Source organism: Globicephala melas, chromosome 18 (genome assembly GCF_963455315.2).
Source record: "Globicephala melas chromosome 18, mGloMel1.2, whole genome shotgun sequence".
NCBI lineage: Eukaryota > Metazoa > Chordata > Mammalia > Artiodactyla > Delphinidae > Globicephala > Globicephala melas.
Window position 1 is genome coordinate 49,458,359 of NC_083331.1, and position 26,510 is coordinate 49,484,868.

A 26,510-nucleotide genomic window follows, 5' to 3' on the forward strand; every position below is an offset into this window, starting at 1 on the left:
CACATGGCACACATCCATTATACGCTGGCCGTTAACTACTACTGATACTTTACGTAAAATTTTAGACTACTGTGTTCTCTAAATATGGTGTGTATGATCTACATGATAGCTTTTTTTATTTCCTACTCCATTTTTTTTTTACCTTTATGGTAGATTTTTAAACTCCTAACTTTTAATATATCGAGAGCTAGATTGAATTATAATGTATTTGGTGATTGACGATCAGGTAGGAACAGGAACCCTATGGAGGGAGCAAAGAACACTTAGGGACGGTCCTTGTCTATTGCCCTTGTCTACTTAGAGGAAATGCTCGAGAGGAGGGGATGGACCCAAGGTGCTGAGAGAAAGTACTGCTGAGTTGCTGCCTTTTTTCTTTCTTGACTGTCTTAGATATGAGTTAATTTACAAATTTTCTCATACTAATTTCTTTTTTGTTATGGCAAGAACACTTAACATGAGATCTATCCTCTTGACAGATCATTAGGTACACAAGCCAGTGTTAGCTATAGGCATAATGTATCAGCAGATCTCTAGACTTATTCATCTTTTATAGCTGACACTACATACCCACTGAAAAGCAATTCCCAGTTTCCCCTTCCCCTGGTCCCTGGCAACTACCATTCTATTGTCTGTTTCTATGTCTGTTGACTATTTTAGATATCTCATTTAAGAGGAACCATGTCCTTCTGTGACTAGCTTATTTCACTTGGTATAATGTCCTCCAGGTTCATACATGTTGTTGCAGATGGCAGGATTTCCACTTCCAGGTGTATATCCATAAGAATTGAAGCCAGGATCTTGAGGAGCTCTCTGCACCCCCATGTTCATTGCAGCATTATTCACAATAGTCAAGATATGGAAACAACCTAAATGTCCATCGATGGATGAATAGATAAAGAAAATACGAGACATTACATGCTATGTACAATATTATTCTGTCTCATAGTAATCTTAATTCTGTATGTTTTCCTCAGTTTAAAACCTTAGTCTCCAATGCCCAGTAATATCTCCTTTAATAAGATGCAGTAGAGATGACTTTGTGGTTAAAAATTGTAGGTGATTTTTTTTTTAAAATAAATTTATTTATTTATTTATTTATTTTTGGCTATGTTGAGTCTTTGTTTCTGCGTGCCGGCAAGCGGGGGCTACTTTTCATTGCGGTGTGTGGGCTTCTCATTGCAGTGGCTTGTCTTTGTTGCGGAGCATGGGTTCTAGGCACATGAGCTCAGTAGTTGTGGCACGCGGGCTCAGTAGTTGTAGCTTGCGGGCTCTAGAGCACAGGCTCTGTAGTTGTGGCGCACGGGCTTAGTTGCTCCGCGGCATGTGGGATCTTCCCAGACCAAGGCTTGAACCTGTGTCCCCTGCATTGCCAGGCAGATTCTTAACCATTGCGCTAGTAGGTGAGTCTTAAGAAAGGATTGTAAGGGTGTGTTTCTTAAATGAACTAAGCAATATGATTTTACCGTTGGGGTAATAAGGCAGAAGGGAAAATAAAGGATCTGTCCATATAAGGAGATAGAGGAGGGAGAAAGAGCTGTGTATATGGAGAAAGGAGAGGTGTGGCAGAGGGACAAGAGTGACTCCCTCTGCCAGAAGAGAAAAGTGTGACCCAGGTGACATTCCTGTAGACTCAGTCTGTGCGACAAACAATAATAGGAAAGGAAGGACCTCTACTCTACCCTTATGTGTGAAGAGGATAGTTTTTCTTTTTCTTTTTTGTTCTTTGATATTTAGAGTAAATGGAGAAGTATCTACCAACTTAAATCTTAAGAAATGTAAGACTACAGATCTAGGGATAACTGATGATCTCTCCATAGTCCTTGGATTTTTTTTTTTTTTTTTTTTTTTTTGCGGTACGCGGGCCTCTCACTGTTGTGGCCTCTCCCGTTGCGGAGCACAGGCTCCGGACGCGCAGGCTCAGCGGCCATGGCTCACGGGCCCAGCCGCTCCGCGGCATGTGGGATCTTCCCGGACCGGGGCACGAACCCGCGTCCCCTGCATCGGCAGGCGGACCCTCAACCACTGCGCCACCAGGGAAGCCCTGTCCTTGGATATTTTGATTACTATGATAACAACTATAAGCAATTGGATTTATTTTATATAAACAGAAAATATCCAACAGTGTTCTTAGGATGAAAAAGTTGAAAGCAAAAATAATTGAATAGCCCGCTAACGATTTATTCTTGCTTTAATCTTCTATTATTAGGAATGATTGTTTTTACTCTTTCCTTAAAGACTTATAAGTGGATAATTTGTCCTCTTAATTTGACTAACAGTTGTGTTAAAGAAAACTATGAAAGTAAGAAGGGCATTATCTCACCAAGAAGTTAGTAGTAAATCATTTTGCTAAAGGTCTCAAGTCTTACTAGTTCATTCATAAAACAGAATGATGCAATCAGTAAGAACTTACCTTAGTAAACTTTTACACTTCTATGTATCCATTTCCCTCCCAAATACACTGTTCACGATTCTCTTCATCCTCCCTCACTCCTAAGTAAATAATTTGACAGTCTGGTGTTTGATCCCTTTTTTGTGTTCTATTGAAAGTTTAAGACAAAATTTGGGGTTACATTATTTGAAAGGTTGTTTTTTATCATGTCTGAGAATTGCTTTCAGGGAATGACTTTGAAAACTTATTAATTTTCTGCTATCAATTAACTCACTTGTGATTTCAAAAGCATTTTTAATTTCATAAGCCTTTAAAAATGGGCATATAGTTATGAGGAGATAAATACTGTATTCAAAAGTTGTCAGCCTTCAATTCTGGAGCACGTTTATCCCACAATCGTAATGAAGGTAATACATGGGAACATTTATTTATATTAGTTCAAAATGCTTAGTCACATAATGCAGTTGATGTGAGTGTTCACTGTTTTATTTGAACTTACCAGAAAAGCTCTCTAAGGAGTCTCTCTGCTGCCTTTCATATCAACTTAAAAATTGTAGTGGGAATATTCCTTTATATGAGGTAAGAATCAGACTATCGGAGCTGGAAGGTACTAAAGAGACAGCTCCATCCAGTGCAGTCCTCCTTTCACATGAGAGGGAAAATGTGGCCCAGAAGAGGTCAAAATGCTATTCCAAGGCCACTCGTGAGCCAAGACATGTATCCTGACTTAAGTCCCACCTTCTGGTTTGGGTGTAGTTATTTCCCCCCGTGTCTTATGCCCAGCTTAGCCAGGGCAGCAGAAGACTTGAACAAGAATAACACTTAATTTCACCTGGCTTTAACCTTTTCTTATTTCAGTGAGTGACTGTCTATAATATTGATACTTTGTCTACATTTTAGTTTATTATTCTACTTCAGATTTAGTAACTTGAATAAGATAAGGGCTATACTTAAATTTCAAAGGCAACCACCTTCTTTAATCAGTAGACCTGAATATGTTCACATTATTTCACATTTTAGAATATAAAGAAGGAAATTTACCAATGGCAATTTAATTGGTCTGTGCAACCGCTATCCACTTTTCTTTATCCATGTTTTGTACCTGTTTTCAACAAGTTGGTCTGTGTTGGTGTTTGTTAGTGGTGCCTTACAACCCTAATATACACAACTATTTTTATGTAAGCTACTTTGGTGTTATAATTTTGTGTGTAGGATTTTCTGATAACGTGGTCTTAGATTCATGCTCATTTAATCTTTCACCAGATGCATTATTCCAGTGTTACCTAATCCAGACTTTCTTCTTAACTGGGGAAAACAAATTAGAGATTAGGTAATACAAAAATAGGTCTAGGCCAGTTTCTCACCAATTACCCTTTTTCAGAGATATATAACAGGAATGTATGATATTATGAGGAAATTATAAGATGACTGTAACAAAATTAACTTACTTTAACTTTCTGAATAGCATTCCTTCCTTTAAAGCTGACAGTGGTTGGCTTTTCAGAAAACTTATAGGAGAAATCATTTCTGTCCTTCTTGAAACATTGTGTTCTGTGGACATGGTAGGTGTGTTTCTATGTTTGGGTGTTCTCTTCTGGATCCCATGGAGTGTTGGTGCTTTTGGAGTGTTAAGCAGTGAACTCAGTGATCTTCCCTGTCCTTTAGATCCCCGGACCAAGACATCCTAAGTGACGGCTTAGTGAACAGCGACAGCAGCAAATCGAGTGCATTTTTATGGTGCTCTCTTAAGCCCACGCAAGCCCAGGGAAACACATTGAAGTTTTTCAGTCAACACTTGAAAATCATTGGCAGCAGTTCCAGGCTTTTCACTTAACTCTGAGTTTCTTTGTGCTTTTTATTGTTTGTTTTTAATTCTAGTTGGGTAAGGCTAGAGGAATTATGTTTCAGTTTAACTTCCTTTTTCAGAGAAGTAGCTAAAGTGGTTGAAGCTGTAGCTTCGGTGAAGCTGTAGTTTTAACTTTGGTATGTTTCTAGGGCACTGACTCTCAATCATTTGCATGCATCAGAGTCACCCGGAAGACTCACTAAGACCCAGATTCCTGGACTCCTAACCCCAGAGTTGCTGGTTCAGGAGGTATGAAGTAGGGTCTGAGGGTTTTTATTTCTAACAAGTTCTGTGGTACTGTGGATACTGACGGTCTGGAGACCGTGGTTTGAGAACCTCTGTTTTAGGGGATAAATCAATGGGAACTACTCAAAGAGAAGGTATGTGACATTATTATCCTAAGAATATTTTTAGTTCATCTTGTATAGATATTCAGCAAAACCCTCAGTACAGTTGACCTTTGAACAACATAGGTTTAAACTTGTGAGGGTCCACTTACACGTGGACTTTGTTCACTAAATACGTACTATGGTATTACATGTTCAGCACTGTTCAAAGGTCAACTGTAAGTGAATAATGTTTGTGGAAAGAAAATAATCCTCAAAGGTCCTTTGGAGGTAGTGAGACAAATACACAAAATGTATTTTATTAACGTCAGTAATGGATATAAGTGGATGAATAATGGTATGGCTCTATATTTGCATGAGTGATTGGGACTCTAAAGTGATGGTGTATCAGGGACTTGGCAATGTCCTATGGGAGTTTCCTGGAAATTGACATTTAAGAGTTAAATGTGTGACAGATTCTGGGCATTTTAGGCTGAAGGAATGGAATATATAGCTCTGGAGTGAGAGTAAACAGGTCCTGTTGTGTTAGACTTGTTTGATTAAAGTCAGAATAGAGTGGGATGCAACAGGAAATGGCTGAAAGACGGAAATGGGGATGTAACTAAAATTAAGTTCAAGATAAAGCATGGGGAGCCCTATGATTTAGTGGGGATGAGAGGGAGTAAATGGCCCCTTAAAAATGATTCTAGATGATGGGTAGGATAGATTTTTAGAAGAGGCTGAAGATTAATCTCTTCTTTCTGGTAATATTTTAGTGCCTATATTTTAAGTACTTAGCCAGAGATGAACAATATTCTGTTTCTGAATTCATGGAGTTCACAGTCCAGTGGGAGAGACTAGGAAGATAATTTAATGGAATGCTTTAAAAGCACTCTGTGCGGAGCACCCATGGGCTCCCATGAGAGAGGCCTCTAGAAGATAGGAAGGCTTCAGAGGCTGGTGACATTTGAGTTTAATCTGAAAGGATGAACAGTTCAAAAGTGGGGGAGAACAGTCAAGAGCCTTCTAGGAAGAGAAAACTTCCTGTTGTCTCTTATGTGGAGGTGGGAGAGATCAGGGCTGTTGAGAGAGTTCTAGAGCTGTTTTATAGAAAGAGTGTTGGGTTTATGCTGGGGCAGGTCAAGAAACGAGGTGACCGAGAGTGGGCAGATGATGAATGTGAATGCTATGTTTTGAACTTTACTTGAGGGAAATAAACCGTAAGAGGTAAGAATGTCAAGATAGGAGACTTGGGGCTTCCCTGGTAGCACAGTGGTTAAGAATCCACCTGCCAATGCAGGGGACACGGGTTCGAGCTCTGGTCGGGAAGACCCCACATGCCGCGGAGCAACTAAGCCTGTGCACCACAACTACTGAGCCCGTGTGCCACAACTACTGAAGCCCGCGCGCCTAGAGCCCATGCTCCACGACAAGAGAAGACACTGCAATGAGAAGCCCCAGCACCACAGCGAAGAGTAGCCCCCGCTCACTGCAGCCAGAGAAAGCCCGCGCGCAGCAGCAAAAACCCAACGTGGCCCAAAATAAAAATTAAAAATAAATAAATTTATTAAAAAAAAAAAGATAGGAGACATGGAGAGGATTCCATTTTAGGACGATTGTTCAGGAATCTCTGGGGAGGAGGAGGACCAGGGGGAAGATCGAAGACAGGAAATACATCTGAGAAAGAAGCAAGGAATTGCAGAGAGATTTAGGGACTAGAATTGATAGGACTTGTTTGGTGGGGAAGTGAGTGTTCGAGGGAGATGTTGTTTGGCTTTTGAAATTTGGGGCCCTTCACCAGTGCAGAGCATGTGGAAGGATGAACAGGCTCGGGGATTAGATGATGCATGCACTTACGAAGACTTATTCGATTTAAATTCTGAACTGCTGATAGTGGGAATATAAAGGGCATATCTGAGAAAAGTTGCCTGGGAAGTATTATTTGAATTTGGTTTAGATTAAATATGGTGAAGGGGAGAAAGAAGAAGAAAAAACTCATTCGATTCATTAGTCTTGGAAGTTTCAAAAAGGTATTCACAGAAAATGGGAAAATTGAAATTGATTGCAAGAAAGGTTAACTACTCTGAAGGACATCGGGATCGAATGTGTATTGAACTTGAAAGTTAATTGAAGAAGGCGGTGTTATATTAATCTGAATTTGAAAACCAATTATGTTATTCCTTTGAAGCATGTCCATTCTTTCTCAATGACTTATACAGAGTGATTGGTGATACTTTGATAAGATTCTGAAATTTGAAGCATTATATGGAAGGCTAAGAAGGAAGTGGCACATCTATGGAAGGTGGTACATGTAAATGGAGATTTTTAAATGATCCGTGGTGTTAACTCTCTAATGAAAGACAGGCAGCTTTATACAAATTGCAAGGGAGATAAGTCATAGTATGTTTTTAATTTAATAGTTGGTCATTCTTGGAGAGTGAGTCAACTCCTCAGACTTCATTTACTACTCATGAGACTGGTTTTGGTTTCAGCTAATTTTAGGCCCATGGAAACTTGAGTATACTTTATGAAGAGGAATTAATTAAATTCTTAGATCCTCTAAAACAGTGGTTCTCAACATCAGACAATTTTGTGCCCCAGGGGATATTTGGTGACGTCTGGAGACATTTCTGATTGTCTTGACTAGGGTGAGGAGAGGTGTCTAGTGAATAAGGCCAGGAGTCTGTTTAACATCCTGCAATGCACAGGGTAATCCCCCGCAATGAAGAATTGTAAGGTTCAAATGGTAATATTGTCAAGAAACTCTGTTCTAAATATATATTGCCCCTATGAACCTTTGGATTAAATATAGTTGTGAAAAATTTGGTGTTTTTTTAAAAAAACACTAAGATAAGAGAGGCTAATCTAGAACAGGCAAAATTTAGGACTAAAAATGATTTATGAAAAACTTGGGCTAGGGATTTTTTTGAGGAGGCCGTGGTGCTGATTTTTCCCATGGTGGAATTAACATTTTGAAACAAGTCTCACTTATAGGCAAGGGAGAATAATGTGCTTAAAAGCAATACGGACCCTTCTGAATGTGTAACGTGAATCAATAGTTTGGTATGCACTACTTTGTCCATACAGCTTTGCACTATTCACACATAGCACATTTAATATAAACTACAGCTAAGGAATTGGTGTAATCGTATACTAACTTACTACTAATAATTTACACCTTATGCTTTCATGGTCATCAGAAAGAAAATAAATATTTACGTGCTAGGCACTTTAAATATATTTTAATTTTCACAAACCTAAAGGTAGATTTAGCTTTTTTTTAGATTAGAAAATGTACCTTCAGGAGACTAACCAGAATGTTTTCCCAGTTAATCTTGTTTGTGTTTAATTTATAATCTTTTTATTTATATTCGATGGGTACTTGCCTTAAAGAAACTATACTCATAAAGGCTTAGCAGTGATAAGAACAGGTAATCTCTGCCTTGGATTTCTCTCACTACGAGAATTATTGTGATATATTTCATTTACTTAGAAGGAAGTCCTTTAAAAAATGCTTTGGCAATTTTCCATCTGCAGAATCCCATAACGGGTTGTATGTGCAAGATAGTACAGTACAAATCTAAATTTTGCCAGAAAAGGTAGGGGGGAACTTCTGCCATTGTCTTTGGGAGACAGATTTAGGCAGGAAATTATTGTTGCCATAGATAGGTTTTGAACCAACACTTGGAGAGAATGTTGAGAGACATTTATACTTCTCAAGGATATTACAGACAATTATTTTTCAGGATTAAGAAAGAAGTAAATTATTAAAAATATATTAAGGTAGAAAGAGTGACTGCACTAATACTAAAACAGGGTTTTAGTCCATAGCTCTTAGTGTATGGCAAGTACGGATCACATCAAGTCTTAATAGTTTTGTGACCTTGGGGAAGTTTTTAAGCCTTTGGAGTCCCAATTTCCTAATCTGTAAATCATTAGATTGTTGTGTGGATTAAAGGAGATAATAATGCAATACGGTCAACGTAATGATTAATATAAAGTGCTTAATAAAGGTAATTATTATTAATATACATGATACAATTAAGCGTAAAGTGGACTTAAACAGGACACAATTGGGAAATACTTCATCGATACCAGAATTCCTTAAGATTTTAGTAACTGTTCTGCCAAAAACTATGAGAAAGTGAATTTTTCAAAGTATAAGTAAAACGGATCTCTTGTTGTAGGGCTTTTCACAACTTCAATTTTCTGTTATATGTTAAGGAGAAAATATGCAACACTTTGTGAAAAGTTTTGACCTTAAGCCCCATTCAATCTGCCAGTTTCTCATGCTTCGTGGTACACAGTTTGACAAATACTGACTTGGAAAATTCCTCACCTGGCACATTATTATTCCAATATCATGATGCTAAAGACTAGAAGATTTATACCTATAGTCGAATTTCTTGTTGGCTTTGCTAAGTGTGGACTCAGAAGTCTGGAAGGGCACCTGAGCCATCTAGCTCAGTATTCTCCCATTGTATGTTTAGGAACATCGGTGGTTTTGACGAGATTTTTGTTGATGTTAATACTTCTTTCTTTTTCTTCTTTGAGGAGAAGTAATTAGTAACTGAGTGAGTGTGTATTACATGTGTGTAAGATATTATAAGGGTTAAGAAAAGAATACAGGGCTTCCCTGGTGGCGCAGTGGTTGAGAGTCCGCCTGCTGATGCAAGGGACGTGGGTTCGTGCCCCGGTCCGGGAAGATCCCACATGCCGCGGAGCGGCTGGGCCCGTTAGCCATGGCCGCTGAGCCTGTGCGTCCGGAGCCTGTGCTCCGCAACGGGAGAGGCCACAACAGTGAGAGGCCCACGTACAGCAAAAGAAAAAGAAAGAAAAAAGAAAAGAAAAGAATACAGCAGTAATTCCTCAGCGCTCATCCTCATTCCCCTCTAAACAACATTTTTGACTGGTCCCTCCGTCTCGCTCTCCTTCCCTCCGGCGTGCCACTCCCATCACATTGGCTGGTCCTTCTGTGTCTGCCTTGCTGGTTTCTCCTCCACCTCTTAGCCCTTATGTGTTGGGTTTCCCAGCCCTCAATCCCTAGACCTCTTCTCTATCTACACTTATTTTCTAAGGGGGTCTCATGGTAGCTTCATGACTTTATATTTAATCTCTATGCTGACAACTCCCCAGATTATATCTCCAACCTAGATTTCTAGCTTGAACATCCTACTTGTATGTCTAATTACCAGTCACTTCACATTTCTACTTTGTCATGTGTCTCAAACTTCCCATGTCTAAAACCAAGCCCACTCTTCCCATTGCTGCTGCTACCTGGCATTGTTACCTACAGAAGTAAAATGATGGGTAGGCCTGTAATTGACACCCCCTGTAGTCTCTCCCCAGCACATTTTATATAATTGAAGGTCATAACTCCATTTAGTACACGGAGCATATATCATGGATATTAAATTCTGTGTTCAGGAATTGTCTGTTTTTGGGTTACCATCTAACAGGGGATATACATGTGTGAGTCTCAAATTGTGAAATCAGTTTTATGTGATAGCAAACATACTCCAAAAAGTAGAAAAGAAGATTTGCAAAAAGTCTGTGGTTGAGAGAGTTAGAAACAAAACCCACTTTTCAGCTCCTGCAGCAGCTCCTCAGGTTCATTATTTAAGTGGAACTGTGTGCCGGTGTCTTCGAATGCATGTGGGTTTGTTTTTTCCTTTCTCTTTAAGTGAAACTTAGCTATTCTTAGTACTGTGTGGGTGGGGTGTGAAATTTAATAAGAAATGATTTTTAACGAGAGGGTACTTACTCATTTGTCATGTTTGGAATAAGCATTATGTTCCTAGGGCAAAAACTGTTGAATTTCCAAGAGTTTTGTCTCACATAGGTAAGTACAGAAATCATCGTTTATCGATTTTTGCTCATTAATTATCTCCAGATTTGGTATTATTTTCTCAAGTGCCATTTTTACAATTTCCAGTCAGGTAGAGCTGCATTTTGTAGCAATGGCAGATTAAAAGCTATGAGTCATATGTGTCTCACATTACTGGCAGATTGTCAAATGGAATACAGTTTCATTTTTAGGGATGAAGGTGGGAGGAAAGGAAGAATTTCAACTTCATTTTTTAAAATGCAGCTTACTTTTTGAGTGCAGTATTCCAAGAATTCGTCTTTAACTTTTATCCACACATTTCTTCCTCCTTCTATTTGCCAGTCATTAGAGAAAGGTTTGCTCTGTTTTATGTAATGCAATGGAAGAGCTTCCATGAATAATGTCTGTTAATAGAAAAAGGAGCCGTTACCTGATAGATTCCTAAATTCCTTCTTCACTTCCTGCATTTGGAATAAAAACAGGCCCTTCCCTCAGAGACAGTAGCGTCAGAAATTATTATGTCACTATGCTTCTTAAAATTTCACTCAGTATCCTTTCCTCCCATTTGGAGGCAGACTGTCTTGTCTCTTATAGAAAACGATGCCGCGGCTGTAATGAGAAGGGCATCTGCTTTGAATGGTCTCAACCGTCTCCCCTGGCCACACACATGCCTCCTCCCTAACCTCATGCATACCTGACAGATTGAAAGCAGATACGGTCCACACACTTTTTTCTACTGGTGACCGCTTATGAAATCATGATCTAGGACCTCATTTCTTGACATTTTTTAAAAAGTTGTGAACAGGTGGCCAGACTACATAAGCAACAACTGGAGGGCAGGGATTACTTAGTGGCTTGGAGGAGGACCAAGTATTGTGTGAGCCCAGCTTCTCTAATGTCAACCCCGTTTCCCAAGCAGCACATCCCGGTCAGCTGAAGCCACCCAGGGCAGGGCAGGGCAGGGCAGGGCTAGAACTGACTCTGGAAGGGTTGGGTCCATGCTCTACTCTGGAAGTAGCCTCAGGAAGTGGATGCTTGGGGACATAATCACCCAGTGAGTTGCAGTTGTTCTGAGGAACAAAGGTAAAAGCTTATTTGAGACCAAGAAAAGGGGATGATGGGGCTGTAGGATTAGGGATAGAAAGAGGGGTGAGTGTGTATGGCAGGGAGGAGACCCGGTGGGGTAGGAAGTTATACTTGAGTCTCTTATTGAACTCCAGATTCCTTGTAACCAGAGAAGCTTGGGGTAGTGGCAGGTGGTACCACATGTCTCATCTCTCCTGTTAGGATGTAGGGAGTCTTCCCCCGTGGTATCTGGAGCAAAGATATTCCCACTCTATCAGAAATTCCAGCATGAGTTTTTCATCACACGCTTCCTTGTATGATACTTCAGTAAGACAACTGTATTTGATCTTAACCGAGGTTGGATTGGGCAGGGTGTGGGCTGGGATTTAGGGAGGAAGGATGATTTTGGAGCACGGAGAATTCAGTGCTAGGGGATTTTGATCTTAGGGCAGAACATGACAAGATTGAGCTTACGGTGCTGTCAGTGAAGAAGTTGGTACCTTGAGGAAAAGGTGTATCAAGATATGGAAGAAGAAGAAAAAAAAAGGTATGGAGGAAGAACATAAAGAGAGAACTGGCAGTCGGTTTCAAGCTCTGTGAAGCTTTATCTTATTGGGGAGGAGTTTTCCTCCAACTCTTTGTCCTTGATCTGCGGGACTGGCTCTGTGAGTGGCTTTAGGTGACTTATATAGGAGCACTGGAAGCTGGGCAGCTCTTAGCCAGGCCTGTGGTTGACTCCAGGGGTACAGTCGTGAGTCAGGTGTGGTTCCAGCTCTCTGCTGTCCACCAGGAGAGACTCTATGAGAGGCTGAGGTGGGTGCATGCATGTGGGCCCAGGGTTAGCTCTTTGGATAAACAGAACGTTTTTGGAAATATTTTTGATGACGCCCTAGAATACAGCTGGCCGCACCAAGCTATAATAAAACTAGAATCTCATCCTTTAACACTCTGTTCCCAAACTATGCTGTCAGATAGGAGGGAGATAGACTTTGGCAATGTAGGCACATTTTTTTTCTCTCAGATTTTGAGCTTTTGGAAAATTGAAGGGTGTTGGCCTAGGCAGTCCCTGGTAGATAAAGGGCGGGTGAGGAGGGCTGGCTTGGGACCAACATGGATGTTTGGCCAACAAGGGTCATACCACACTAGTTGGCCTTGCTCTTTGTTTGACCTTATTCTAGAAACAATTTCTTGTTCAAAGCCTTTCAGAGAAAGAGGGAAAGGAAAGAAGAACATGAAAGAGTGTCTTGAATTGTGCTTCACAGAAATGTCTCTTCTAGGGGGAAAATACTATGTGTGGGGAGACTTGCCTGTCCTCTCGCCACTTCCCTTCCACCATACTGTGTGGTTGAGATGGGTAATTGGAGGATAGTCTTGAAGTGTCTCCTTTACTTGATCTGCTTGGGTTCAGTACTTTTCAAATGTCTATCTTAAGCCCAGTGAAATGGGTATGTGGTTTCCAGGTGAGACTGTGGAGGCAAAGAGTTAGATAAGCATTGCCACATTCTCACAGCTCCCAAAAGTGGAGCCGGAAATCACACCCAGGAGGTCTGACTCCAGAGCCTGCCCTCCTAGCCACGCTGCTGCCTCGGGGAAGAACGGGCTCTGCCGATGAGAGCCAGAGCAGCCACATGGATTTTATTTCCCTGGTCCTTTCCTTAGAGATGGTGCTCTTTGATGGAGGATTTGTACGAGTATTTTAAAACAGCTTTGAATAAAGAAAGGATCAGACCTAGAGTTTCCTGGCTGTAAGTATACCTTGAAGTTAGGATAAGGTGGTTACTGATGGATCTTGTTCACTGATGGGCTTACTTGAGGGTTTATGGCTCTTTTCTTCCTGGCCTGTGGCAGAAAGTTTAGAGCTCTGTGATGAGCACATGTTTTCTGGTCCTTCGTCAGGTAGTGAAGAATTACCAGAGCTGTTCCATTAACAGAGTGGAAGATGATATCTATGTCATACTTGCTATTTCTTGAATATTAATATTTAAATTAGTGTGTAATACACAGAGAAGGCTAGCAACATATTCAACATAGTCATTTTTTCAAACTATTAATGTTTCATCTCTGTCCCTTTTTATGGTAAATTTGGGTTTCAAGGAAGGTTTGGATTCTTTGGCCTTTGTCTCTCAGAGCTCTGCTGGGAAGCTTTTTTATCCCAGAGACCATCACTTAATCTTTGTACTCAGCACTTTGAAGCTGCCCTTTGTTTTTGAACCTGTGCCTTTTTTGGGTTATTGATCTATGATTATAAAGAATTCCTTTTATTGCAATTTTAAAGAAAATAACTTTAAAAAAGAAGCCCAGTTATGAGTATCAATACAGTTGGAGGCAAAATTGGATGTTTTAAGTAAGCTAATGTAATTTAACTGTCCTTTGACATCACGTAGGAATCTCCTGAGCTTTTATCATATCAGGATTTCTTTTGCTGACTTACATTTCTGTAAGCTAAATAAGTGTGTTCAGATTAGTATTGGTGAGCATCTGTGTGCCATGCACTGTGCTAGGCATTTTTTAAAAAAATTATGGAAATAATTAATTTAGAAAACTCCAGGAACTCAGAGGTTTTGTTTTGGTTTTTGTGGCTTTTGGCCACGCTGAGTGGCATGTGATCTTAGTTCCCCGACCAGGGATCGAATCCACGCCCCCTGCGTTGGAAGCATGGAGTCTTAACCACTGGACCACCAGGGAAGTCCCATGTGCTAGGCATTTTTAATAAAATATTTTAACGTACTTGTCAGGTGGTAGACCCTGTCTTAAGACACTTGGGATATGGCAGTAAATAAAATCACAAAAATTCCTTTTGGATTATGAAGAGACAGATAATAAACGAATGCATGCAGTTGATGGTTATAAATACAAAAATAAAGCAGGGATGACAGATGGGGAGTGTCAGGCAGGCTGGCTGCAACTTAAATATTGGGGTCCAGCATGGCGTCACTAAGAAGCCTGTGTGGGTAGCTTGGTAAAGAAGTTGGGCCCTGCCCTCACATAGCTTACAGTCTAGTGATAACTGCTGCTTGGTGAGCACTTCCCATGAGGCTAGGGACTCTGCTAAATACCTGTGTACTTTTCTTATGATGTCCTGGAATAAGGGCCATTATTTGCAGTTTCTCCAGAAGGAGATGGAAGCTTCAAGAGTTAAGTAAATTGCCGAAATGAACATAGCTAGTGGGACCTACATCTGACCCAAAGACCATGCTTTTGAACAGGGAATTATACCATGTCAGCTGTTGAAATATCTGTTGTAAGGGAATTAGCCTATTTGTAGATCAGACTGTCTTATTTTGGGTTCTGATGGGTTAGGCAATATCTTGGATGGCTCATAGAGAGACTGATACCATGAGTTTCTCCTCTGCCCTCATGCTTGCTCTATTTGGAAGGCCTTGGGGTTGTGCCCTGTGGCCACAGCAGGGAAAGGAGCCGCCTGGTTACTGACTTGCATACAATGAGATGTGTTTGTTGTGTGTCAGAAGTTGACCTCTATTGACTCCAGCAAATCATTGACTACTTGAATTCCTGGCATTACATTTCAGTGATAGAACAGCAATTTGGCTGGCATGTGTGTCACTGTGTTCAAGAGCATGTTATAAATGCTCATATTCAGAAGGGATTGTGAAATGAGGGAAAGGTTGTAGTGCCAAGGTCACTGCTTATTGTGAGTGTTTATTCCAAAATAGGCCATACCTGGTGTTTACAATTATTGCTTTATCATAATACAAAGTAAATGAGTGTGTTGGATTAGAAACCTTTAGAGAGGGCTGTGGAAAGGAGGCCAGGCATTCAAGAGAGCTCTGTTCCTCTTTCGGCCCTCAGTGTACTTATGAGAAAAGTGGGGTGGTTTGCATTGACTGTTAAGAGTGTGGTGATTTTCAGCCTAATGTATCCTTTTCATTGAGTATTGATGGTTCTTTGTGCTTTGGTTAATGTCTGAAGTGTGTTTGTTGGTCATTAATATAAAAAGAGGCTATATATTTTATCACCTTTTTTTTTTTTTTTTTGCCCATGCTGTGTGACTTGCGGGATCTCAGTTCCCTGACCAGGGATTGAACCCAGGCCATGGCAGTGAAAGTGCTGAATCCTAACCACTAGACCACCAGGGAATTCCCAATATAACTCTTATTTTTTTAAATTGTCAGTTTCTAGTGATTTTTCCCCCCACTTCTTTGAAAAATGTTGATTTTGTTTTTACAAGATGATTTTCTTTTTTACTTAAGAGAGAAGCTGTGATTTAAGTACTTGGGCTGTAAAATTTATTTGCTTTTTTGAAGTATGTATCTTTTTCTATATGTGTATTTTAAGTGTACAATTCACAGACTTTAGAGATGGAACTCACTTAAATAGCCAGCTTACAGATCAAAATATAAGAAATTTTCAGCGCCCTAGAAGCCCCTCACCTTTTTCCAGTCACTTCCATCCTCCCCCACCAGGGTGAACGGTATCCTGACTCCTAACATCATATCTTTGTTATGCCTGTTTTTGTTCTCGACTTGAATGAATAATACAGTCTGTGCTCTGTTTGGCTTCCTTTACTTCCCATTGTTTGTCAGATTGAACCATTTAGCTGCAGGTTGTTTGTTCTCATTGCTATGGAATATTGCATTGTGTGGATATTCCATAATTTATCCATTCTACTGTTAAAGACATAGATGTAGCTCCAGTTTATTCTATTATGAATTGTGCTTCTATAAAGGTTCTCATGTGACTTTTGGTGAGCATCTGTAAGCATTTCTGTTGGGTATATATCGAGGAGTGGAAATACTAGGTCACAGAATATGCATATACTGTATATTCAGCTTGAATAGTTGCTACCGAATGTATTAAAGTAGTTGTACCAATTTACAGTTCCACAGTAGGGTGAGAGTTTGTGGATTTTACTTTTGTTATGCTGTTTTGGGGGTAGGTGAGAGGCAAATGTTCTTAAGTTCATTTCAGTTCATGTTTATCTTATGGGAAGGAATGGTTGTAGCTGTCTTCATGGATTCTTTGAAAGTGAAGTTAAATTTTTGTCTCCGTTTGTGTGCTCATTCTCTCCCCCTTTTCTTTGTCTCCCTGTGTATATATGTTATATATGTGTGTTTTATATGTCTTTACACACATGATGTGTGTGTATACATATATATTTTCTTATAAAGGTACTACTTATGACTCTTAGACTGAAAAGCGACCTTGGAGGTCATCTAGTTCAGGCTCCTGCATCTCTCTGAATTAGCAATGATCCTGCTTAAGTCTCTGATGGAAAGCACCAATAGTTTAGGGTCATCCATCGCTTTGTTAATTAGCTTATGTTTTTTCGTCTTCAACGTTGCGGTGACATCTGCCTCTTTAACTTTTCCCACAAATGTCATGCCCTTTTACAGGTGGGGGGAAAACCCATGATGCTTATAATAGAGTGAAATCTCTTTAGGCAGAGATTCATGGCTATGTTTTAAACTGCACTTTTCAACATCTGCAGGGTTTGGTCTCTGAGCAATTTTCTCTGGGGAACTTGAGTGAAAAATCCCTCACGCAAAGTGGAAAAGAAAACTCAGGGCAAAATTACTTTTGTTTTTTCCTATTTAAGGTTTTTTTCCCCCATTTCCTGATTTTTTTTTCTGCCGTGAGCACGCATTGATTTTTTCCCCCTTTTGATTGGGTTTAAACATTGTTTAAAATGAAAACTTATAAATGCAAATAACACATTTAAAAAATCAGACTGGGGCTTCCCTGGTGGCGCAGTGGTTGAGAGTCCGCCTGCTGATGCAGGGGACACGGGTTCGTGCCCCGGTCCGGGAAGATCCCACATGCTGCAGAGCGGCTGGGCCCGTGAGCCATGGCCGCTGAGCCTGCGCGTCCGGAGCCTGTGCTCCGCAACGGGAGAGGCCACAACAGTGAGAGGCCCGCGTACCGCAAAAAAAAAAAAAAAAAAAATCAGACTGTAATGAATAAAGTAATGAAAAAAAGACAACCTTGCTTTTTATAGAAAACTGACAATTATATTTCATGAAATCAATGAATATGGAAAAATCCTTCTGATGGATAATATACTGACTAAGGTTTCTGAACTTCCAGGTGGTATTAATATTCATAGAACTTTAGAATACAAATGAGTTTTTTCTAGTTAATAATTAATAATTTAAGGTTCATAGATATTACTAATGGATATTTTCTTTTTTCTTTACAGGCAAGAAGAGACTGATAGGAGAGTGAAAAATGTAAGATATATTTAATGGGACATTATAAATGGTTTTTTACTTACATGTTCTGTGAAAAGGTAGTGAGATCTAAAAATATCTGATATATTCTCTATCCTTTTTCTAAGTTTTGCTAGAAACAAATTCTAATTGTGTTTAAATATGGTTGAAACATGTATTTTCTGACCTCATAGTATAAGAAGGTGGGTTAAATCTAGGGAGTGGGTCCTTACATGTTAGTAATGTGGTAAAGGCAAATGAATAGGCTATAGGATTTTTAGGAGAGCAAGTCAGAAACCACCAAAATCAGACTTTAAGGAAAAACGCTAAATGTTTAAGGACTCTGGGCAATTGCCCAATGTAGACTTATATCTATAATATTCTGCATATTAGAAGAATTTCTAAAAATGTGACAGCTTTATTGAAAAACATAAGAGCTCAATATCATTATTAGGGAAGCTGAGAATTTTTGATTTTAAGTGTGCAGTCTGTAAGATTGTTGGAAAACTATTACTTTAAAAGTTTAATTTATGTTTTCTTACTGTAAATTTTTTCCTTCTTCATGTGTACCGGTAGAGTATAAATACCTGTTGGGGTCTAGGCTTTTGCTCTGAGAATGTGCTCAGAGATGGAAATCTAAGAAGAATTAACATTTTTAGTGACCCTTCTCCTTTACATAATTTAAAAGAAAATCTACTTTTCAACCATAGATACTGTCTTTTATCTAGAGTGCTCACTTGCATTTGAGCTTGCCATTAGTTACTAAATAGACTGATCTTGTTGTTTCATGGAATTTTTTTTTTAAAGGTTTTGATAACTTTGTACTGGCTGGGAAGAAAAGCACAAAGTAACCCCTACTATAATGGTCCCTATCTTAATTTGAAAGCATTTGAGAATCTTTTAGGGCAAGCTCTGACTAAGGTAAGGAAACTCTATCTATATGAGACAACTACTCTAACTAGTACTACTTCTCATCTTCCCCTTTCCCCTTCGTCTCTTTTTTCCACATGCCCTCTGCCTTCTTCTCCTCCCTCTATGATATATGGCGGCTCTGATTGGGATGGGTGGAGAGGATTGTTACTCATTTGCTGGCTTTGTAAGCCACCACAAGGAGTGAGTAAGTATTTCAGAGCAGTTTCCAGGGTATATGATATAGGTATATGTATTTATTTCTTAATTTTAGGTAACTCAACAAAATACTAATTTACTTTCTTTCTTAGGCACTTTATATAACCTAACTCTTTCTATATTCATTATGAACTTAACCTGTAATAGAGAGGTGCTTCAGGGCTATTAAAATATATGGAAGTTACTCGTTTCTTTATCTTACTGTCTTGCCATGAGTCATTATATCTCAAGTGCCAGCGCTGACCAGAGTTGGCCAAATCTTCACTCATAATATTCAGATGGGAAAATTAACTTCACTGTGGGGGTATTTATGCAGGAGAATCTGCTGTGCAGAAGAAAATATGTCATCAAAATAATATATGGTCATCTAATTAATATTAGTTGCTTGATGTGTCTTTATGATGATTAATCAGGCATTTAACATTAGTCTCTGGCACATTGTAAGGGTGTAATAAATGTTAGTTACTATAATTGGAAGATAGAAATTTTAGGATGAAAATGATCACTTTGCCTTATAACTACTCTGATCTCTAAATAGTTTTGCCTGAACCCAGCCACATACATTATAGGGAGATGGGATTATAGTCTAGAAGGTTAGGGTATTCCTTCTGGATTTTTATTTTCTAATTGTAAAGAGTTGATAATACCCTATTTAAATTCCTTAAAACAGTTAATTCAGATAACAGTTGAGATAATACCATGCACAAGCATTGTACTAGTTGTTGAGAAAACACTCATACAAGGCTGATGACCCTTCCTTACAGCACAACCCTCTGATGTAGACAGGTGAACAGGTAGGTCAGTGCAATGGAGGAGGGCAAGGCTCTGAAGGATGAATGTGGCAGGGATTTGAGCAAGGGCAAAGCCTTGCCTTACAGGTATTTCAGCCAAGAAAACATCCAGTTAAAAATAACATAGGACTTTGGCTCTTGCATTAGTGTTCTCATTACAGCCTTTGGTTCTTTTTATGGCAGTCTGACTCAGGTTGAATCATCCTAGTAGAGTGTTTGTGCTGGGAATGCTTTATTCGAGGCTGCTTCCTATCACCAGTATCAAAATCAGAGTAGATGAAAAAGAATTTTCAGGGACTTCCGTGGTGGTGCAGTGGTTAAGAATCTGCCTGTCAGTGCAGGGGACATGGGTTCGAGCCCTGGTCTGGGAAGATCCTGCATGCTGCAGAGCAACTAAGCCCGTGCGCCACAACTACTGAGCCTGTGCTCTAGAGCCCGTGGGCCACAACTACTGAGCCCGCATGCCACAACTACTGAAGCCCGTGTGCTTAGAGCCCATGCTCTGCAACAAGAGAAGCCACCGCAATGAGAAGCCCATGCACCACAACAAAGAGGAGCCCCCACTCGCCACAGCTAGAGAAAGCCCACACAGCCATATGACCCACGCAGAAGACCCAATGCAGCCGTAAATAAATAAATTTATAAAAAAAAAAAATTTTCATAGGTAAAACTATAGTTGTGGTTCCGTTCCATTATTGTGGAGTGTGGAGAGCCATAAGAGGTGGGTGAATATATGAGCTGTTCTGCATCTGTTCTGTTAAAATCAAAATCATTGTGTTCATCAGACTTTTCTCCCTTAACTAGATAACGCTTAATGGCCAATCCAAAATATATATTAAAAAAAATACTTGCAGTAAGCTGTTGACCCTTAGTCATCCTATAAGTTGTAGGTGACTCATTTTAGGTGACTTGTCAGAGTAAAGTCCTTGGTGGGGGTTTGGGGGAGGAACCAGGCAACGGGGCCAAACTTAGGTTCTTTTATAACCACGGTGGCACATCATCATTATCTTTAACACTTACGAGGCCAAAAATCATCTCCTTGAGTTGAACTCTAAGGCTTCAACAAGTGTGTGTCTAAGAAACCTGGTAAATCTAAAGATTTACTTAGAATTTTAAAACCTATATTTTTTAAGAAGTATTTTGGTGGTACCAGCACTAAGCCCAGCTTCCCTACCCGCTTGGAAATAGGGTACAAAGCAGGCACTTTCATTTTCATGCTAGGATGTCAACTCTAATTCCAGGGTGTGTGTGGCGTCCAAAATATATGAAATCTCACATAAGTCTACTAGACCCTACTGGCACTTAAGCATTTGTCAAACAATTCAACCACGAATTAACATCCAGTCTTAGCCAAAAGTATGCCTGAGACAGCTGCTAATTATTCATTGTAAACATTCTTTCTTCAACTTTTTATCATATCTTGAGAATGTTCCTAATTAAAAGTTGAAAGAATAGTACAACAAATACCCACCTGTGTTCCGTCGGATTTAATCATTAAACATGTCCCATATTGGCTTTATTTATGTATCCATCTGTGTTTTGATTAATCATTTCAAGATAAATTGCAGACAACTCACCCCTAAATACTCAGCATGCATCTCTTAACAGTAAGAATATTCTTCCATATACCTGTGATGTCTACTAGACCAAAGAACAGTCATGAATTCCACATTAGTTAATATCCAGTCTATATTCAGAACATCCCAATTGTCTCCCAACTCTCTTTCATAGCTTTTTTTCTGAATAATGATTTAATGAAAGTTGACATATTACATTTGGTTGTTAAAGAACCTAGGAGTTCCTGGGGCTTCCCTGGTGGTGCAGTAGTTAAGAATCCTCCTGTCAACACAGGGGACACAGGTTCGATCCCTGGTCCGGGAAGATCCCACACGCTGTGGAGCAGCTAAGCCTGCGTGCCGCAACTACTGAGCTCGCGTGCTGCAACTACTGGAGCCCGCGTGCTGCAGCTACTGAAGCCCGCGTGCCTAGAGCCATTGCTCCGCAACAAGAGAAGCCACCACAATAAGAAGCCCCTGCACCTCAACTAGAGAGAGCCCGCACACAGCAATGAAGACCCAAAGCATCCAAAAATAAATAAAATTAAAGGAAAAAAAAAAAAGGAAAACCCTCTGCTTTAAAAAAAAAAAAAGAACCTAGGAATTCCTATCTCTATATTAGTATCATCACCTGAAAGTAACATTTCTGATTTTTACTATAGTAACAAAATTACCTTCACCATATTAAAAAAAATTATAGTTACTAGCTATTCATTGAGTACTATGTATTAGAACTATGCTAAAGGCTTTATAAATTCTACTTACATGCTAATTTTAAAAAGTCCGGTTGTATTTTGCTATTAACTTTCCTAGAGGAATGTTAGTTAAAGATGCTTATTTTAGTAAGTTCTATATGATTTACAAACCTATGGTTAATAACATTTACATATTTCTATATAGCTGTTATATGAGCTAAACAAGTATTTCATTTAGATCCAGGGAAAATGTTTTATATTCAACAAACAAGTCTACTTTCCTTGGTTCACATCTAGGTTTTGAGTGAAAATAAATGAATTTGTGAAGTGTACGCCTGCTATTCTTGCCCCTCTCTCTTTTAAAACTTTTCTTTCTGTTAAAGAACTTTGTTATGGCTTTTTTGTTTATTTAATAAAAATGAGCCCTAATATTTCCTGGAGGTAGGCTGAATATAATCTTATTAACTTTTCTCCTTTTGGATATCAAAATTAAGGTTGGCTTTTCTCATTGCCTCCTTTCATGTTTATTGCCAGAAAACTGTAGATAATAATTGATTTTAGCCTTTGAATGTTACTCTAATTATTAGCTTTTCTTTTATTAAAACGTTCCCCCTTATTAAATAATATTGAATACCTCCATATAGTCACATGAGTGCCAAGTATTAGTTGTGGGAAAACATTTACAGATGTATATTCTGATTTTTATCAGATTTTTTCTGATATTTAATGGGGGAGTCTCATTGCCTCACCTATCAAATGCAGCACAACTTGAACTATTGCAAATCAATAAGCGATAACTGATTACACTTTTGGAAGTTTATGCTAACTTACAAGTCTTTAAAAAATGTTCTTCAGGCACTTGAAGAGTCCAGCTTCCTGAAGAGGAGTGGCAGAGACAGTGGTTACGGTGATATCTGGTGCGCTGAGCGTGGAGAATTTCTTGCTCCTCCAGGCAACTATAAGAGAGAAGATTCATTTGAAAGCTTGGACTCTTTGGGGTCTAGGTCATTCACAAGCTGCTCCTCTGATATCACGTTGAGAGGGGCACGTGAAGGTGAGTTACATTTTGGACTGGACGGTTTATTTTTATTTCTTTGTGTATTGAGAGAAAATTGGGAATTGGAGAGAGTAGAAAAATGGAGTGAAACTATTGAGGCAAAAATTTCGCCAAGAAGTATATTTTTGTAGAGATGGAAATATAATTGGGGGTGTCTTTTCTTTCCTTCTTTCCTTCCTCCCTCCCTCCCTCCCTTCCTTCCTTCTCTCTGTCTCTCTTTCTGTCTGTCTCTCTTGTTCCTTCCTCACTATATTGCCACTAGAGGGGTGATAGTTTCACTTCTTTTAATCTTCTGTTTTTAGAGGAGTTTGGGGAAGAGACAGTTAACTATGACCTGTTTTATCAGCGATAATCTATCCTAATTCTTTTCTCTCCAGATTTGGGTTTAATAATCTCTGCCTCTGAGGCCTAGTAACTGATATATCTAAACATAAAGAAGAAAGTAAATAAGATTCTATAAAAGTCTGTTCTAGCTCCTGAATAAGCTTTCTTTCCTTTTCTTACTTTTCTGCAAAAGATAAAAAAAAAAAAAAAACTTCTAAGAAAAAACAGGAAAATATTTTAATAATTATCTCTACCTAAGAAAAGAAATGATTGATATCTGTCATGATAGAATATTATGCTAAACTTTGATTAAGTAACAACACTGGCATTGTGTTAGAAAACATCTTTTGCGTCTGTCAGGGTCAGAGTAAACCCAGGACAAGTGTGAAAGGAACGTGTTAATGAAAGTTTCTGTTGTGGGAAGGAACTTTCTTTCAAAATCCCAATATTGTGGTCAAATCTGTTATTTAAATGCAAGTCTTTTTCCCCTGGCTATTGGGTGGTGTCAGAAATTTCTGACTGTATGCCTCTCGCAATTCAAATTGACTAGGTTGAAACCACAAGTGAAGTTTCTTGAACTATTTCTGTGCTTCCACCATCAGCATGAAAAATTGAGAGTTCTGGTTGTGAGTTTTTGCCGGATTGTTAGAGAGTTTACTTTGCTTGTTTATTTTGATTATTATTCTTTATTTTAAGTGTTTTTCCTAATATTTTTTTTTTGCGGCCTAATGTTTTTATTATAAAAAATTTCAAACATCAGCAAAGTTGGAAGAATTTTACATGAATACCCATGTACCTGCCACCTAGTTTTACCATAACATTTTACTGTGCTTGCTTTATCACATACCAAGCTCTCATTCTCTGTGCATTAATTATCCATCTTATTTTTTGAGGCACTTCAGAGAACATTACACTTGTCCTAAATGCTTCAGCATGCAATCATTAGCTAGAATTCAACGTTTATTTGCTGTTTTTCTTTTTTTGTTTTGTTTTGTTTTGTTTTTTGGTTTTTTTTTTTGCGGTACGTGGGCCTCTCACTGTTGTGGCCTCTCCCGTTGCGGAGCACAGGCTCCGGACGCGCAGGCTCAGCGGCCATGGCTCACGGGCCCCAGCTGCTCCACGGCATGTGGGATCTTCCCGGACCGGGGCACGAACCCGTGTCCCCTGCATCGGCAGGCGGACTCTCAACCACTGCGCCACCAGGGAAGCCCTATTTGCTGTTGTTCTTTTAATGTAAATTTACATAAAAGCAATGTACAATGAATTTGTTTTTCAAAAATAGAATGAATCCACAAATATTATAACAAAACCCCAAATTCTTTAGCTTTTTGAGTAGTCGTGGCATTTAAGCGTTTAAAAAGTTAATGGCTATTTGCGTTAACCTTTACAGTTAGTGCTGTATTTGTTGGCTGTTTCCTGTCTAGCTTTAATGTTTTCATAGCCCAGATGACTCTTATAATAGTTTTAAGGAAATGAATGAGTTCATAATTCATCTGAGTGATTAAAGCTGTAAAAGCAGAGGTTGACATTCTCAACCCACTACATTACTTTGTCCTGACTGAAGAACCTAACACATGTGATGTTTGAATTCATATCTGACCAACAGAAATAAAAGGGACCCGTATTGAAGGCATGTGGGAGTATACAGACTCCAGTCAGTTCAAATGCACTGATCCGGTGGTGTGACTTGAAACACTGTCCTCAGATACTTGTTGGGTTGGGTTCCTGGCCCTTGTGAGGAAAAGCAGAGGGTTACTGTCACGCTGCTTCCTGATCTTGGGAAAGGAGTTGCAGACCATGTTTGAAGAGGGTGGAAGTGAAGACTTGGTAATTACAACTAAGGGGAAAAAAAAAGAAAATCCTGGGGGCCACCAGGATGATAAAACATTTTTGTGATCAGTATGTTGAAATTCTGCTACCTACCAGGTTGTAATCCCAAATTGATGATCAATATAATACTGATGTTAAGATAATATTTTTAGGTTAACAGAATTGCAAAGTCATATTCCTTAGTTTTATATGAAGCCTCTGTTGACTGAAAAAAAAAAAAAGCAAAAACACAATCTAAAGGTTGAGAATTATGTTTTATTCAGCAGACTTGCTGAGGACTTAAGCCCAGAAGACAGTGTCTCAGATAGTTCTGAGGGACTGCTCTGAAGAGGTGAGGGTGGAGCTGGGATAAATAGGAGTCTTTGTAAAACAAAACAAACAAAAAAACAAACAAAAAACAACTCACTCAGGTAGTCAGAACATCAAAAGATTACTGTTAATTAAAGAAAAGCCAGACATCTCAAGTTAATGAATTTCAAGCTTTCCTATGTATGGAAAGATGAAAGAGTCTGGGCTCACTGAAATCATTCCTTTGACATGCACCTTAACTATATGGGGCGAGTAGCCTGCTTTTCTCCATCCTGAATCCCCTCAGGGTGCACAGTCGGGGACAGGTGCAGTGGCTGCTGGCTGGCTGGCCGCAATATCCTTTGTTTACTGATATGGCTGGTGGCATTTTTCATCCATATCTCTTACCAGATCAAGAATATTTGCCTACTCTGCAGCATACTGTGCTGGACTAAAAAAAAAAAAAAAAAAAGTAGCTTTAAAAATTCCGAAGTAGAAGGATCTTTTGTACAAATTTCACATGTACAAGATTTTAGCAAGAATCCTTGACATTTCTCTCTTATTTTCAAAAAATGTACTAATTTAGGAGGCAGTAAAAACAAAGCGCGAGATTATTGACTATTAATCCTTCTGGTCATAGCTGCTATACTTCCTCCTTTCTTTCCATGACTCTCCTTTCCCTGTTCCTGTCTCAAGGTCTCCTAGCTGTGTGTTCAACTGCTTCCTGTAGCCTCTTCTCTGTTACTACTGTAGACTCCTGCCAGGCACGGTGGAGGGGACGAGACTGCCTTTGGCTCAGGTTTACCCTGCAGGTGTGCTCCTGCCTAGAGCCCACAGCTCCCAGGTCCTCAGGTACCGTGCACAGCCAGCCTCTGAGAGCTCCGGCGGGAAGCATGCAACATTTGCAAAGTTTCTTAACAAATACACAGAGGCAGGAAGAAAAGGGCAGAATGGGAGGCAGCTGAAGCTTATATCTATCGTATCTATATCGTATCTATTGTGATGTTTTGTACCCTCATTTCTTCCCATGTATTTAAAAGAACAAACTGACTTTTTTTTTTTTGAGAACAGATTAGTGTTTGTATCTGTCTGACCTTGAGGTGTATCAAAGTATATTCTTTCAAATTTGTGTGTAAATGATGTTGAATCAAAATACAAGGTTCCCAATATTTCCATGACCACCATCAGAAAAAGCCTCGAGTTCTGTGTTCTCTTAATATT

General features: G+C 39.3%; 1 protein-coding gene across 14 annotated transcripts in view; it reads left to right on the forward strand.

Annotated features, from left to right (window-relative positions):
• Positions 1–26,510, forward strand: part of LMO7 (LIM domain 7) — a 202,207-nt gene that overhangs the window by 123,461 nt on the left and 52,236 nt on the right. For 8 of the 14 annotated variants that reach the window (XM_060287878.2, XM_060287887.2, XM_060287889.2 and 5 more), the window contains 4 exons: positions 17,611–17,641; positions 18,428–18,541; positions 22,646–22,844; positions 25,986–26,141. In XM_060287878.2, coding sequence (XP_060143861.1) covers positions 17,611–17,641; positions 18,428–18,541; positions 22,646–22,844; positions 25,986–26,141 — 500 coding nt within the window. The remainder of the gene's footprint in view (positions 1–17,610; positions 17,642–18,427; positions 18,542–22,645; positions 22,845–25,985; positions 26,142–26,510) is intronic. The other 6 variants (XM_030838648.3, XM_060287890.2, XM_060287896.2 and 3 more) reach the window with 1 other exon arrangement.